The 14,824-nt window shown below is 45.1% G+C and overlaps 1 protein-coding gene and 1 long non-coding RNA gene across 2 annotated transcripts in view; both read left to right on the top strand.

Moving 5' to 3' along the window:
• LOC110299419 overlaps positions 1-4,105 on the top strand; it is an 8,517-nt gene extending 4,412 nt beyond the window's left edge. Inside the window, exons 2-3 of the long non-coding RNA XR_002378457.2 lie at positions 770-884; positions 4,000-4,105. This is a non-coding gene — a long non-coding RNA (uncharacterized LOC110299419). The remainder of the gene's footprint in view (positions 1-769; positions 885-3,999) is intronic.
• Positions 4,106-6,828: 2,723 nt separating this feature from the next.
• Positions 6,829-14,824, top strand: part of Pgpep1l (pyroglutamyl-peptidase I like) — a 30,309-nt gene continuing 22,313 nt past the window's right edge. Inside the window, exons 1-2 of the mRNA XM_029479964.1 lie at positions 6,829-6,903; positions 13,906-13,958. Coding sequence (XP_029335824.1) covers positions 6,870-6,903; positions 13,906-13,958 — 87 coding nt within the window. The 5' untranslated portion in view covers positions 6,829-6,869. The remainder of the gene's footprint in view (positions 6,904-13,905; positions 13,959-14,824) is intronic.

Here is a 14,824-nt window from a genome sequence, read left to right as displayed (position 1 = left end):
CACTCAGTAGACCAGGCTGGCCTCGAACTCAGAAATCCGCCTGCCTCTGCCTCCCGAGTGCTGGGATTAAAGGCGTGCGCCACCACGCCCGGCTTCTAAGTCTTCTTAAAAGAAACTCAGCCACTTAACACTCATTACTGACACCAAAATTGCCCTGGGCCCTAAGCCAACATAAGAGAAAAATGTCGTGTATATCTGTGTTAAGAGGAGTGGTTCAGCAAGGACCTAGCCGTGGGTTTGATATGGCCTCTGTTCCAAGCGGACTCCTAAGTATCACTATAGCCTTCATCTGGCCTTACTTACCAACACAAGAATTTCCTCTGTGTTAAAAAAACAGCTGTTGAGTCGTTCCCAAGGTATCAGAGAAATTAAACAGTAAAAATTCAGCAATCGGCCCAGCCAGCTCCTGGAGTTGAGTGATTAAAGAAATTCTTGTTGCAACAGTTCTTACTGTTTAGTTAAGGAGATGTGCGAGTGAAGAGGAGCCTGGATTGATGGCTCAGTGCTTAAGAGCACTGAGTTTTCTAGATGGACCCAGGTTCGAATCCCAGTGCCCACACAGCGGCTCATAACTCTATAACTCCAAGATCTCACACCTTCACACATGCATTCAGGCGAATTACCAATGCACATTAAACCTTTTAAAAATATGTTAAAAATAAAAAGTGATAAAATAAGGGTTAATACAACCCCCCGAAAATGTGACACAAACCACAGCTAGGGGCTGGAGAGGTGACTCAACTGCTTAGAGCACTAACTGCTCTTCCAGAGGTCCTGAGTTCAATTCCCACCAACCACATGGTGACTCACAGCCATCTGTAATGGAATCAGATGCCTTCTTCTGCTGTGGCTGAAGACAGTGACAGTGTACTCACATACATAAAGTAAGTGTATAGTGTACTCGTAAAGTTAAATAAATAAATAAACAAATCTAAAAACAACAACAAAAACAAACTAAAAAAACAAGAAACAGCGAAAGCTTTGTGCTACAGCATGTGACAGAAGAACATTATTTTCTAGAATACTTGCAGGGGTTTAAAACATGAAATAAAGAAAAACTACATTATAATTCATAGAAGACGTTAGAGAATTCGTTGTCTTAACTGGACATGCTAGTCCTATAGGACTGACAGGGCTGAGACAGGGGAGTCATTTGAATTTTGTAGTTCAAGGCCATCTTAGACAACATACAGAGACTCTGTGTCAAAAAGAAAAGGAAACCAGAAGTGCATTGTCTTCTAGACCAGTTTCCCATGGAATGCTGTCAATAATCCCGTTGCTGCAATAAAACCCCCAATATCTCAGTTTTATGATTGCTTTAAAAGTTTCAAATGGCTGTTTCACAACATTATTTAAAAAAAAAAAAAAAGTCCCAAAGTACTAATTCTTAAATAAGAAAGAGCTGCAAGCATTTGAGAGGGAAGCCCTTTTAAGTGTGAAGTTTGAAAACAAGAAGTTAAGTGAGGCAAGAGTCCAGCAGACAAGATCAGAGCAGCATGCCCACTGGGGTCTTCCCTAGATGGGTGCTGAAGACAAAACCCACCTTGTGCTGTACAACCAGCCAGCAACTACAGGCCAAGGCTGGAGGGGGCCTTGTAATCCTTGCTCCTCACCAAACATAAAACAAAAAAACAAAACAAAACATTGGTAATCGAGGTGGTTAATTCCTGGTAAAAACCATTACTGTGATTTAAGTAATGACTGTGTTTGCTGGGTTTACTCATCTTGCCTTTCTGCATGAACCTAACAAAAAAAAAAACTAAAGCAGTGGGGCTTTGATAAATTATTCTGTATCGCACAATCTTTGTTTAGAGTGTGTGTGTGAGTGTGAGTGTGTGTGTGTGTGCGCACGCTACTGACATGGTACACAAACATGTACAGGGGTCCATGTAAGTGTGGCTTCTTTTTTTTTTTTTTTTTTTTGGCTTGGAGCTCACCGATTCAGCCAGCCTGGCTGTCCTGTAAGCCCCAGGGCTTTACCTCCCCGAGTGCCGGAATGATAGGCTCACACCTCCAGGCCTGGAATTTTTATGTGGTTACTAAGGATTGAACTTGGGTCTTCATGCTTCTCAGATAAGCACTTTACTGACTGTGCTATGTCCCCAGGCTCCTAAGTCACTTAATCATTAGGTTCCAGAAACCTATCCAGGACCGCAAAGGCAATGCGGGGAAAGACAGACACAAGGACACACAAGGAAGGCTGGGACTGGGTGGACTGGGCTCGCTGTTGGAGGAGCGACAGCATCGTGGAAGCTCAGCTTATTTATTATATGCGATGCACAGCAAGGCTTAGTAGTGCGTACAGCTGAATCCAGGAGACAGGTTTAGCAGAACTGGGTGGGCACAGTCTCTGTAGGAGAGCAGTCTTTAGGCTCATCCAGGGATTAAAAAAGCTATGCTGGACATTTTCTGCACACACAGTCAGCATTCACCAGGGAGCAGAGGAAGCCTTTCCCCTCCCCCTGGGCTTGCTTCCCCCTAGGAAGGCTTTGCCATCCCTTTCAGCCTTACCAGGGGAAGGCTTTGCCTCTTGCATGGACTAAGGCACTGGGGCCCTTGACATGGCTAGCCCCGTGTCAACAGCATATATATATTCATATTCACTCAGGGCTGTACTTGCTCCCTACTGTACAGAGATGCCACTTCTCTGTGACGAGCGCTCAGCTGGATCTGAGGCCAAGGATAAGACCCACCCATGTATCCTCTGTGTTTTCCTTACATTTATAAGCCTAGGTTAGCAACTGATTTACGAAGTAGACATGATAAGTGATTATCAACATTAACTAACAATACATAATTAAAAAGAATAGTTCTAACACTATGCTATAGTAGTCTTGCCAATATAATACCTTAGGGCCATTATTAAGTAAGGTGAGAGTTACACAAACACAAGTCTCAGGAGACCTGCACAGCCCATCTGATAACCAAGAGATCTGCCCAGTGATAAAGGGATGAACAGCATCTATACAAAGCAGCCACACAGCCGGGCTTGGTGGCACACACCTTTAATCCCAGCACTCGGGAGGCAGAGGCAGGCGGATTTCTGAGTTCGAGGCCAACCTGGTCTACAGAGTTGAGTTCCAGGACAGCCAGGGCTACACAGAGAAACCCTGTCTCAAAAAAACAAAAACAAAACAAAACAAAAAAAACCAAAGCAGCCACACGGGACATAGTGATGGGTCACATCCAGGCAGGACCAAGCCTAATACTGCAAGATTCTCTCACACTACTCCAAGCTATGTGTGATTTAAATTTATGCGTTATTTATAACTGGGATTTTTCGTTTAATATTTCGGGGCCACTAGCAACCATGGGTAACTGGAGCAAAAAATTGTTTACAAAGAGGTACGAGTAGAACCAATGTATCTCAGTGCTTTATACCGTAAGTTTCCCATTAGAGAAATATTGAATTCTAGCAGATTTCACATAGTACAACCCATAGCCCCCATTCATCCAACCATCTACTTTTGTACAGCCCAAGACCCCAAAATAGTCTCTACACTATTTGTCAATAGTTAAAAAAAAAAAAACAGAGCAAAAGAAGACTATTTCACGACATGTCAATATTATAGGACATTTTACATTCAGCATCCATAATCATGGCAGCGGGGCCAGAGCTGATTTCCATAGCATCTACTCCACATGGCCCACTGCAGCAGGACCGACTGGAGACCTGCACCAGTGGCCATGTGCTACACAAAGCTAGAAGTACTTCCTGCCCAGCCCTTTATAGAAACTTTATAGCTGCCCACCCTTGGGGTACAAGGGAGTAGGAGAGATGACTCTCAAATATGAGGTGACTTTTTTTGGAGAATCAGTTAGTGCTTTGACAAGAAGCAATTTAGCTATGGGTTGTGTGATTGACAGTAGCCATAAGCGGAGAGTTGGAGAGCAGACATGGTTGTCGTAGGGGAGGGCTGGGGGGGAGGGCTGCGTTAACATTCTTCTTCAAACAATCGCTGCTTCTTGATGATTGATTCCGTTTTCCTCCCCCTGCAGGAATTTGATCAGTTTGATGAAATTTCATTGATGTCAACTCTCCAGCTGTCTGTGCCTTACCAAAAGCTGTTTGCCTCCAAGACAATAAACAGCCCGTGTGATCCTTTCTCTTGTTTAAGCAGGAAGTCACCACTCAACAGGAAGGAATTTAAAACCAATCCCACAAAATTTCGTGTTTGGTATAAAATGTGAAATATTTGAAGTCTGGGGATATTGTCATCTCAGAGGTCCCCAGTGGGAACACATGGCTGCTTTCCGGTTCAGTGAGAGGGTCACACCTTGCCCTTGAGTCGAATATAATTGCAAACATTCCCCTCTGGGGAATATCTTGTAAGGAAGATGGCCAGGCTTTCTGTTAAATCAAACCTCTCCCCTCGATGCCTTACAAATTCTCAGGCTTACTGTATTTCATCAGCCTAAAGGCAGGGTTTGACATCAGCAATTGTTCGAAAACATTTGCTTTTACTGTGGAAAAAAGAAATGAAAAGAGCAGATCCCAGACCCGAAAATCCATGCCTCTCTGAGCAGTTTTCTTCTTAGGGAAAGAGGGTGGGCTTTCTGTTGTTTGTTTGTTTGCAGGTCAGGACGAATGCAGTAGTTGATGCATCGCTGTGACTAACAAAAAACATTTTATATCAGTTAGAGACTTTTTAAAAATTTCATTACAAAGTTAGAGAAAAGATTAGGGCAGAAGAAAAATGAATGGGAAAGTAGAAACTCCTCAATGCATGCCAGGAAATAAAAACAACCTGAGTCAAATCCAAATACAAGCAAACGGAACAACCAAATAAAAAAATAACACCCTCCCGGCAGGGCAGCATATACCCATGATCCCAGATTGTCTGTGAGAGGTGAAACAGAAGTATCGCATAAGCCCAAGTGTTCGGGGCTAGCTTGTGCAACACATCAAGACCTGTTCTAAATGATAATAATAATGATAATGATAATAACAGCTGCAAGAGATTATAGTTCCATTATCAAAAGAGTATAGAGTGGTATTGTTCACAACTGACACAACTGGTAACTGCCCTTAAGGGACTGCTTTCTCTCAGCATAGTAGTAAGCATTCGTAAACGGGGTCACATGGTATTGTGGCATTTGTTCATTTTATTTGAGACAGGGTTTCTCTGTGTAGCCCTGGCTACCCTGGAACTTTCTCTGTAGACCAGGGCTGGCCTCGAACTCTCAAAGATCTGCCTGCCTCTGCCTCCTGAGCACTGGAAGCCTCAGCACCACCAGCCCCCACCTTTGCAAACAGGGACATTGTGTCTGTCGTCTGTCATTAACTGTGCCAGGGAAGGAGCAAATCCCTCCTAACAGAAATGGAAAAAGGCCACCAAGCAGGGAGGGACAGCTCAGGACAGGGAGTTGGACAAATGTCTACAAATGCCCACAGGAATGTGAGAAACTAGGACCAAGACATCCCCTCTTTCCCACCCCACCTGCAGCCAGGTCCAGTACAAAGCCCCTGAGTTCCTCTAGAATCTAGTCGGGTCTCAGCCTGGGGAGCAGAGTGGATGGGTGGGTTGCAGGGAGTGAAAGAGCTGGCTTTTTCCTGTTCCCGGGTAACAAAAGAAGCCAGGACCCCACCTCCAGGGCCAATTAAGTAGTTAACAACTACTGGGGCTCATCAGATCACCCGTGGCTGCTCCCCTGCCTCACCCGGATGGGGAGAGAGAAGTGTGAGTTTTATTTCTCTCTCTCTCTTTTTAAAGATGTATTTATTTATTGTATATAAGTACACTGTAGCTGTCTTCAGACACACCAGAAGAGGGCTTCAGATCTCATTACAGATGGTTGTGAGCCACCATGTGATTGCTGGGATTTGAACTCAGGATCTTCGGAAGAGCAGTCAGTACTCTTAACCTCTGAGCCATCTCTCCAGCCCCGAGTTTTATTTCTCTTAAAAACTATATATATATATATATATATATATATATATATATATATATATATATTAAAAACAACAACAAACAAAAAACCAAAAACAAAACTAAGTATTTTTGAAAAGCCAGCAGGCTGCATAAGACATCAGTAGATGAACTGTCCCAAAAGTAAGGTTTCCCGTTATTGTTTCTCTGACAGATTTTAAGAGCTCAACTAACTCAGAGAAATGCCAAGACCGTGGGTGACATCGGATGGCATTTTTGCCAGGGAGCGCAGTAGGAAGCACTTCACAGACAGGATGAACCAGTCTGAAGCCAGCAGACATCAGCCAGCTGGTGAGACCCTGTCGCTCCAGGCAGATGCAGCTGGGGACATGAGTGGGAGGCAGTATGTTCCGTCTAAGCGGGCGGGGGTGAGCCCCACTCCACAGAACAAGAAAACTGAGATAAATTTGACGGTGGACCCACTGGGTCTAGGCAGCAGGTGCTTGCAAGCACCGCCTACAGTCAGTTTCCAGTGAGTGTTTTCTGGGAGTTTGGTTGCTTGTTTAAGTGCTTTGCAGAATTCAAGAACAATCATAAGCCAAGTCACACTTTCCAAACACGGGGCAATTCTCCGGGCAGCAGGGGATTCTACCGAGAAAAAAAGGAAAAAGAAAAAAAAAAAAAATCAAGGTAATCAAGAAGATAGGTGCAAAAAACAGAAAGGGTGACCCGCGCCGTCCTAGCTTGAGCGATTTCAGTGGTGGGTCCTAGTAACCCCGCAGTCTTGGGACAGTTGGTTGCTATAGGGTCGAGCACCATGATGTCATGCATCCTACGGAACCAACTAAGCTGAGTCCATATTAGTTCTGGCGGCGCTATGACCCCCGAGTGTCCAAAGGCCGCTAGTTCTGCTCCCGAGGGGCGTGGCCTTTCCACACTCCCCACGTGGTCTTTTCCATCCTGGATCTCGGCTGGACCAGCCTAGCGCAGCCGGGTCTCATGGATTCACAGTCCCGCTGTGTGGTTGTGACCGGTAAGCCCAAGTTTCCCTGCATTCCGGGTTTTGGTTTCGGCTGCTTTCTGCTGGGGCCTGGAATGCGCACTTGCTCGACTCTGCTTGTAAACAGCTCTCCCAGGGGAACACGGGTGGCAACTGGTGTTGGTAGGAATTCCAGATGGAAGCTGACTTCCTGCTCAGCCCTATTAAAAAAACACAGGCTTTCCTGCCTCTGAGCCCCTTCGCCACAAAGGTGCCCACTTGTGGCTTAGGTTCACTCAGACCTTGTTTGTCCTTCAGCCCCTTGGGGAGGAGCCCAGGCTGTCACCTGCTGTCCCTAAGCCTAGGACCCAGTGGAGACCATTGTATTGCAGATTTAGACAGAATTGACCATCACAGGCCTCATACCATCCTTTTTAAAGGACCAGGCCTTGATGGAGACTGCAGTCGCCAACCCCATGGTGCTTTTGCTACTATGGAAATACTGAAATAACCAACACACACACACTGGTTGTGGATGCCTCTGAACACACACACACACACACACACACACACACACACTGGTTGTGGATGCCTCTGAACACACACACACACACTGGTTGTGGATGCCTCTGAACACACACACACACACACACACACACACACTGGTTGTGGATGCCTCTGAACACACACACACACATACTGGTTGTGGATGCCTCTGAACACACACACACACACACACTGGTTGATGCCTCTGAACCCCAAAAGGTCAGCCTGGAAGGAATGGTGGCTGCTCTGTCCTCCATCTCAGCCACACATCTGAAGTCACCCCAGCCACAGGCACCTGTCATTGTCACAGCTGGTCCCTATGGGCTGACTCTTTCCTCACGATGCTCTTATTTTTAGTCAGACACCAAAGCGCTTTATTTATTTTTAGTTAGACACATTTGGCACATTTCAAGTTTTCCAACTTGTATTCGATAAAGGGAAACAAAGGATTCCGGTCACCTGTCCTAATTGAAAGCCTCTTTGATAAATACTTTAGGACAGTGATTCATATTATCAGCCTTCCAAAAGGAGAGAGAGAGAGAGAGAGAAAAAAAAAAAGAACATTCTTTCGAGACACTCTTATTCCCTTGCACTTTTGATTTGTTTTTTTATTTCGGGTCCAGAGATAGAATGACTCAAATTACACTTGACGTCCTCAGGAAACCATACTCTTGGTAAACGCAGTGCCTGTCTCAAATGAAATATGGGCATGGAAATGTGCTGCCCCCTCTTGGACTCACGTCTTTCCCTACATTTCTCTCATCAGCCAGCAGTAGCTGGGAGTCAGGCACCATTGGGAAATGCCACACTCTGGGTCCCAGAGTGTGGCCTGCCTTTATTTGTAATGTTTTGAGTTTGCCGGAGGGAGGGCAGACTCTTCATTTTATTGGAGCCCCAGGATGTGTAAATCTTGTCTTGACAACTGGCATGTAGACAGATGGTGAAATGCAAGGATTCTAACAAACAGCCTTCAGATTAAGGTGTTGGCTGGGACCAACTGTAAAATGAGAGACCAGGAGAACCTGCAGTCCTCCCCAGGGTTCGCTGATTCTACCACATTTTCTGGCTGACTACCCAACTCTATTCCAAGACAGTCTTGATGGGGAATGAGGCTTAGCCCAGCAAAACAAGACCTTCTAACCTTGCTCCCTGAGTTGTCTTTCCTAATTTAAAACAAACAAGGCTGTAGTTTCCTCAAAGCTGAATGTGGTTCTAAAGCTTGTGATATGTTGTCGAGGAAGCTGGCTTCTCGGTCTTTCTACTTAATCTCAACATTTTCTACGCCGTTCTTTAGAGCTGCAGGTTCCCACAGCAGCTGCAAGACTGTGTATCCTAGCAGTCAAAGCCAGATGGTAGTTCTGAGATGGTGGGCCATTCTGTTGAAAAGCTTTCTGTCCCCTGAAGTTTTTCTCCCTAGGAACCAATCCTGATGATGGGTCACGACCAATACACTGAGCAGTTGCCAGGCACAGCCGGATTCCCTCTCCAGTGCTGCTGCCTACTCTAGAGGCCCTGGGGTCCAGCGACTTGATGTAGCATCCTGATCTTTTACAGACTGGAAAGTGTGGCAACTGAGAAGTATGCGCTGAGAGTCAGGTGAGGGACTCAAACCCTCAGTCATACTCCAGATAAAACTGAGCAGGACGATGCTCAACCCTACCTGCAGCCCAAGCTGAGATGAGGCTCCCCTCCTCTCAGTCTGATATGCTAGCCTCCCCCAGGAGGAGGCCATACATTTTTCATTTTAGAAATATAGATCGAGAAGAAATTGTAAAGAAAGAGAACTTGCAAATCTCACTAGGGTTGCCTGATGCGGACATCTTCAGTGTCAAATCCAACGTACTAACATCAGTACAATTAAGAAAGAGAGAATCAGGGCTAGGCAGTGGTGGCGTACGCCTTTAATCCCAGCACTTGGGAGGCAGAGGCAGGTGGATTTCTGAGTTCGAGGCCAGCCTGGTCTACAGAGTAAATTCCAGGACAGCCAGGGCTACACAGAGAAACCCTGTCTCAAAACACCAAAAAAAAAAAAAAGAAAGAAAGAGAGAGAAGCAGAGAGAGAGGGGGAGAAGGAAGAGGAGGAGAAAGGGATGGAGGGGTTGAGGAATGAGCATGTGTGCATGTGCATACAGACCGCTCAATACAATTTAGACCAGTGCAAGGCTTCCTGGAATTGCCTCCACCTCAAAACACCTTCCCCTGCTACTCCCACTTTAGCTTCTTCCACACTTTCTTCCCCCATTTTAATACTTGGTGTCTTTTTCAGACTCATTTGGCTGTAATAAAATATCCAGAAGACAAACAAAGGATAAAGCAGTTTATTTCCGTTTACAATTCCAGGTTACAGTCCATCGTGGTGGGAAAGTCAGCAGCACAGGAACTTCAGAGAATTGGTCACATCACATCCACAGTCAAGAGTGGAGAGAGATGCATACATACTTGCTCTCTTGTTTGCTTTCTCATGTTCAGCTTGGATTTCTCCATTCTTTTATAGCTCAGGACCCAATGCCTAGGGAATGACACTGCCCATAGTGAACTGGGTTCCCCCACATCAATTAACAAAATAGTCCCCAGCAGAAATGCCCACCAGACAACCCAATGTAAATGATCATTGAGACTCTCCCTCTCAGGGATTCTAGGTTATATCAGGTTGACAAAGCTGACCACCACAGAGTTAGTTTTCATGTTGGTTGAGATGTTGTAACAAAACATCTGATATGAACACCATCGATGGAGGAGACATTTATTTTATAGCTCTCATCAGAAATTTCCATCCACCTTGGCCAGTACCGTTGTATCTGAGCCGTTGATGAGGGAGAAATTCATAGTGATATAGGAAAAGTAGAGAAGAAGGTTTTGTCTGATGGTGAACAGGAAGCAGAATGTAACAGTAACAACATTTACAGTGTTAACAGTGTCACAACAGTGACAGGAACCCAAGATATAGCTCAAGGAAGTGCTCCCAGTGACCCACTTCCTCCAACCTGGCCCCATCCTTCGTGGTTCTACCACCTCAAAGTAGTTTACTCACATTTTAAATCATCAAAGAATGACCATTTGTGAGGGCTGGAGAGATAGCTCAGTGCTTAAGAGCACTGGCTGTTCTTTCAGAGGCCAGGGTTTGATTCCCAGCACCCACCCATGGTTGGCTCATGACCACCCATAACTTCAGTTCTAAGGGATCTGACACCCTCTTCTGGCCTGCATGGGCACCTGTACACATGATTACAAATTAAAAAGTCTTTTTGAAAAGTCAGTTAAACCAAAGCATTCATTAGGTCAGGTCCTCATGATGTCATTCTCTCTCCAAGACACACCTAGTGGTATTCTGGCCATCTCTCTCTTTTTTTTTTCCTTTTTTCTTTTGGGTTTTTTGAGACAGGGTTTCTCTGTATAGCCCTGGCTGTCCTGGAACTCACTCTGTAGACCAGGCTGGCCTCGAACTCAGAAATCTGCCTGCCTCTGCCTCCCAACCAATTATTTTTATAAGGAAAGTATTATGACCATGGAATCAGGTAGTATGTGGCCATCTGATACTGGAATTTTTTTTTTCAGTGTGATTCTTCTGAGGTTCGTCCAAGTTTTTGGAATGTGTTAATAGATAGGTTATTTTAAAATGTGAATAAATTTACTAAGGTGTAGCACTTGGCTGGCACAGTGGGTAAGAATGCTTGCCGCCTAAGCATGATAAAAAATATAAAAAGCCAGGTATATCCATGCATGTAACCTGTAATGCCAGCACAGGGGGTGGGGTGGGGGGGGGAGACAGGAGGCTCTCTGTCTCAGCAATAAGACAAAAAGCAAAGAACACCTGATGTCCTCCTCTAGTCTCCATATATGAACCTGTGTGCACATCTGCATACATGCATGTGCATGTAACGCATACATGCATGTGCATGTAGCACACACATACACACTTCTCATGCTCTACATTTCACTCATTTGAAGTTTGCATGACAGTGCCTCTTAGTACAGACACAGAGATATAGATGCTGAAAGAGATCCCATCAATGTCATGACCCATAAGATCCCATATTCAACAGGCACAGCCCCGAGGAAAGGCAAACTCACCTTCTCTCTTTATAGTTGTGCCTATTCAGGACAACTAACATACATGGATTTAGAATACTTTGTCTTTTGAAACTAATTTATTTCACTTGCCATGCTCACAGTGTTCATCCATGTTACAGTATGCATCAATACTTCAGGCCCTTTTGCTACAAAGTATTTCATTGTATGGATTATTCCACATTTGTTTTTCATTCATCAACTTATAACCATCTAGGTTGTTTCTACTTTCTGGCCCCTTTTCATGGCAGAGTAATATTCTATAATATGGATGATTCCATTGCTTGTCAAGTTTTTGTGATGGTTAGCTTTAATTCTCAACTTGATGAAACCTAATCACCTGAAGAGAGTCCCAGTCAAGAATTGTTGAGGAATTGGGTTGGCTTACGGGCATGGTTTTTTGAAGGATTATTTTAGTTAAGCTAATTGATGTAAGAAGACAGTTTACTGTGGGCAGAACCATTCCCTAGGCAATGGTTGGCCTGTGAGTATGTCTGTGCCCACAAGTAAGACAATTGACTAATTGATATGAGAAGGCCCAGCCCACTGTGGGTGGTAACCATTCCTTAGGCTGGAGATCCTTGAGCTGTAGGAGAGAGGAGAAATCAAACTGAACACAAGCAAGTGAGCATGTGTGCATTTCTCTTTGCTCTTTGACTGTGGATGCTATGTGACTGTTGTTTGAAGTCCCTGCCTCAACTTTCCCACAGTGATGGACATAATTATATGCTGAAATGAATTCCTCTCTCCTCTAAGTTGCTTTCCTTGATGTTTTTATGACAGCAACAGTTAAAGTAGAACACTTATTTAAAACCTATGGAAGGACATATAGATAGTTTATAGCTTTAGAGTAGTTAGACTGGAGAACACTACTGTGAACAGGAGTTTCCAGTTCTGAGATCAATGGCCAGGTGTTTACATGTTGCTCAGTCCACTTTCAGTTCTTAAAAAAAAAAAAAAAAAAAAAAAATCGGGGCTCAGCGGTTAAGAGCACTGACTGCTGTTCCAAAGGTCCTGAGTTCAAATCCCAGCAACCACACGGTGGCTCACAACCACCCATAACAAGGTCTTACGCCCTCTTCTGGAGCTTCTGAGAACAGCTACAGTGTACTCACATATAATAATAAATAAATCTTTTTTTAAATCTATCACCATATTGCAAAGTAGTGTCTTCCGTTCCTATCAATATGTGAGACCCAGTTTCTCATTCTTTGTTTGTTTGTTTAAGATTTTATTTATTCATTGTATGTATATGAACTGTAGTTGTACAGATGGTTGTGGGCCATCATGTCATTGCTGGGAATTAAATTCAGTACCTCCGCTGGCTCCAGCCCCGCTGGCTCCAGCCCAAAGATTTATTTATTGTTAGACCTTTTAAATTATTAGACCTTTTAAATATATCACATAATAGTCTTTATACAATAGATAAGTGGTTTCCCTGTAATAACCTCTTAACAGAGTTTTTATTTTTTATTTTTAACAGAGCCAACATTCCTAACTCTGTGGTTGTATTTTTGCTTGTCTTGTTTTAAGACAAGCTCTTGGGTGGTGGTAGTGCACACCTTTAGTCCCAGCAGATACTGGCAGATCCTTATGAACTGGTCTAGAGAGCAAGTTACAGAAAAGTCAAGGTTACACAGAGAAACCCTGCTGTGGAGAAACCCTGCTAACTAAGGTTGAGATCTGCCACGTCTAGATGGCTTATCTGAGCTCAGTGCAAAATGGAGGACTCTATACCACCTGGGCTTCCCCTTCTCTGACCTTGTCTAGGGGACTCCCTATACTCTCTACCTGGGGAAGGTCAAGTAGTCCTTGGAAGACCAACGAACTTCCTCCTTTCCACATAAGAACCCACCCAACAAGTACCTGGGATTCCTGAAATGCCTCTCCATACAAATGAGGAATTCAAAGAACTTTAAACTCTAACCAATGATTTTCATTCACCCTGAAAACTCCTTCACACTCTCCAAGGTCCTGGTTTACCCCCAAATAAAGTGTATTCGTACAAGCCCCACCCTAGTAGAGGTATAGAGGTATGCTCACAAACCAAGATCGGCTAAGAGATCTGTTTTCATTGAAGATTGTTGGAGAAAGCCTTCTTCTAAAAGAGCTGTAACTCTAAGATCCTTCAGAAAGGCCTTCTCTCCCTCCCCTCCCCCTCCCCACACTAGCACTCACTCCCAGCAGGACCCTAATTCTGTATAACTCCCCCCCCCCCATTGTGGACACTGTTTCATCCTTCCCACCCAGTGTGCAGTGGCATCTGGACACCTCCCGGACTATGTTTCATACAGCCAATTCTGAGGAATCTAGATTCCTTGGCTAATCTAGATTAGCAAGGCTGAGGTTCTCTGGGGCCTACAGAACTTGTTGCCAGGTGATAGAACTTATTACTGGGTAGTGTGGGCTGGTTTGAGCAAACCTGGGTATCTTTGGTTTCAGGTTTTGGGCCCTTCCGGCAGCACCTGGTGAATTCCAGCTGGGAAGCCCTGAAGGTAAATCCTGCCCCGGTGGGGGGGGGGGGGCAACCTGGTTCCTTCTGTGGCTCTTGGGAAACCCCAATGTGCAGGACTCCTAAGAAACCAGAGTCACCTTGGAAGGAAGGCAAGCAGTGGGCCCCTGGAAGAAAGGCTTGTATTTGGTCCTGGAATGGTGTGACTTGCCTGGTCAGGTACTTCTCCCATTTGTTCAGGGACACTCCTAGGTGGGATCAAGGCCCATGTAGGCTCTGCTGTACCTAGGGCTAGATTCTTGCCCTCTCTTCCTTTGGATTGTGGGGTCTGGGGAAAGTCACTTTCACCAGCTCTTGTCCTCACCTACACATGCAGAAGTGATAACATGAATGTCTCTGGCCTCCGCTGACAACTCAGGGTGAAGGCAGCTTTGTCCACACTGCTCTGTGTGAGCACGGCATGGGGCGTGGGTGAGAACCTGGCCAATGCTCGTTACTGTCAACAGCACGCTTGCTTTTGAGGACATAGCTAACCAGGAGAAGGGAAGTCCTCTGACCACCCACTGTGCATAGGAGGGCTGGACTCCCTGACCCACCCCCACCTCCCTAGGCCAACTGTCTGCCCTCAGTCCTCATGTGGGTGTCACTTAGAGGCTCTGCATATTGAAAGCTGCCTGTTCACACTTGGCTTTCAACTTCACACTGATGTTGGACCAAGCCAAATGTGGGGCCTGAAGTCTATTCTCAGAGTTTCCCAGGCCAGCTGAGAAACGCAGCAAAGCTGCTAGCGTCATGCACTCAAGGCCACCGTGGCACTGCCTCTGTGGTCTGACAGTGCAGAGGCAGGCAGGAGACTCTTGACCCTTGAGTTAGCATTTGGGCTTTTGCTTTTCTTTCTTTTTTTTTTTT

The sequence above is a fragment of the Mus caroli genome, chromosome 7 (genome assembly GCF_900094665.2).
Source record: "Mus caroli chromosome 7, CAROLI_EIJ_v1.1, whole genome shotgun sequence".
NCBI lineage: Eukaryota > Metazoa > Chordata > Mammalia > Rodentia > Muridae > Mus > Mus caroli.
Note: the sequence above shows the minus strand (reverse complement) of the source record. Positions and strands in the feature narration are given on the sequence as shown.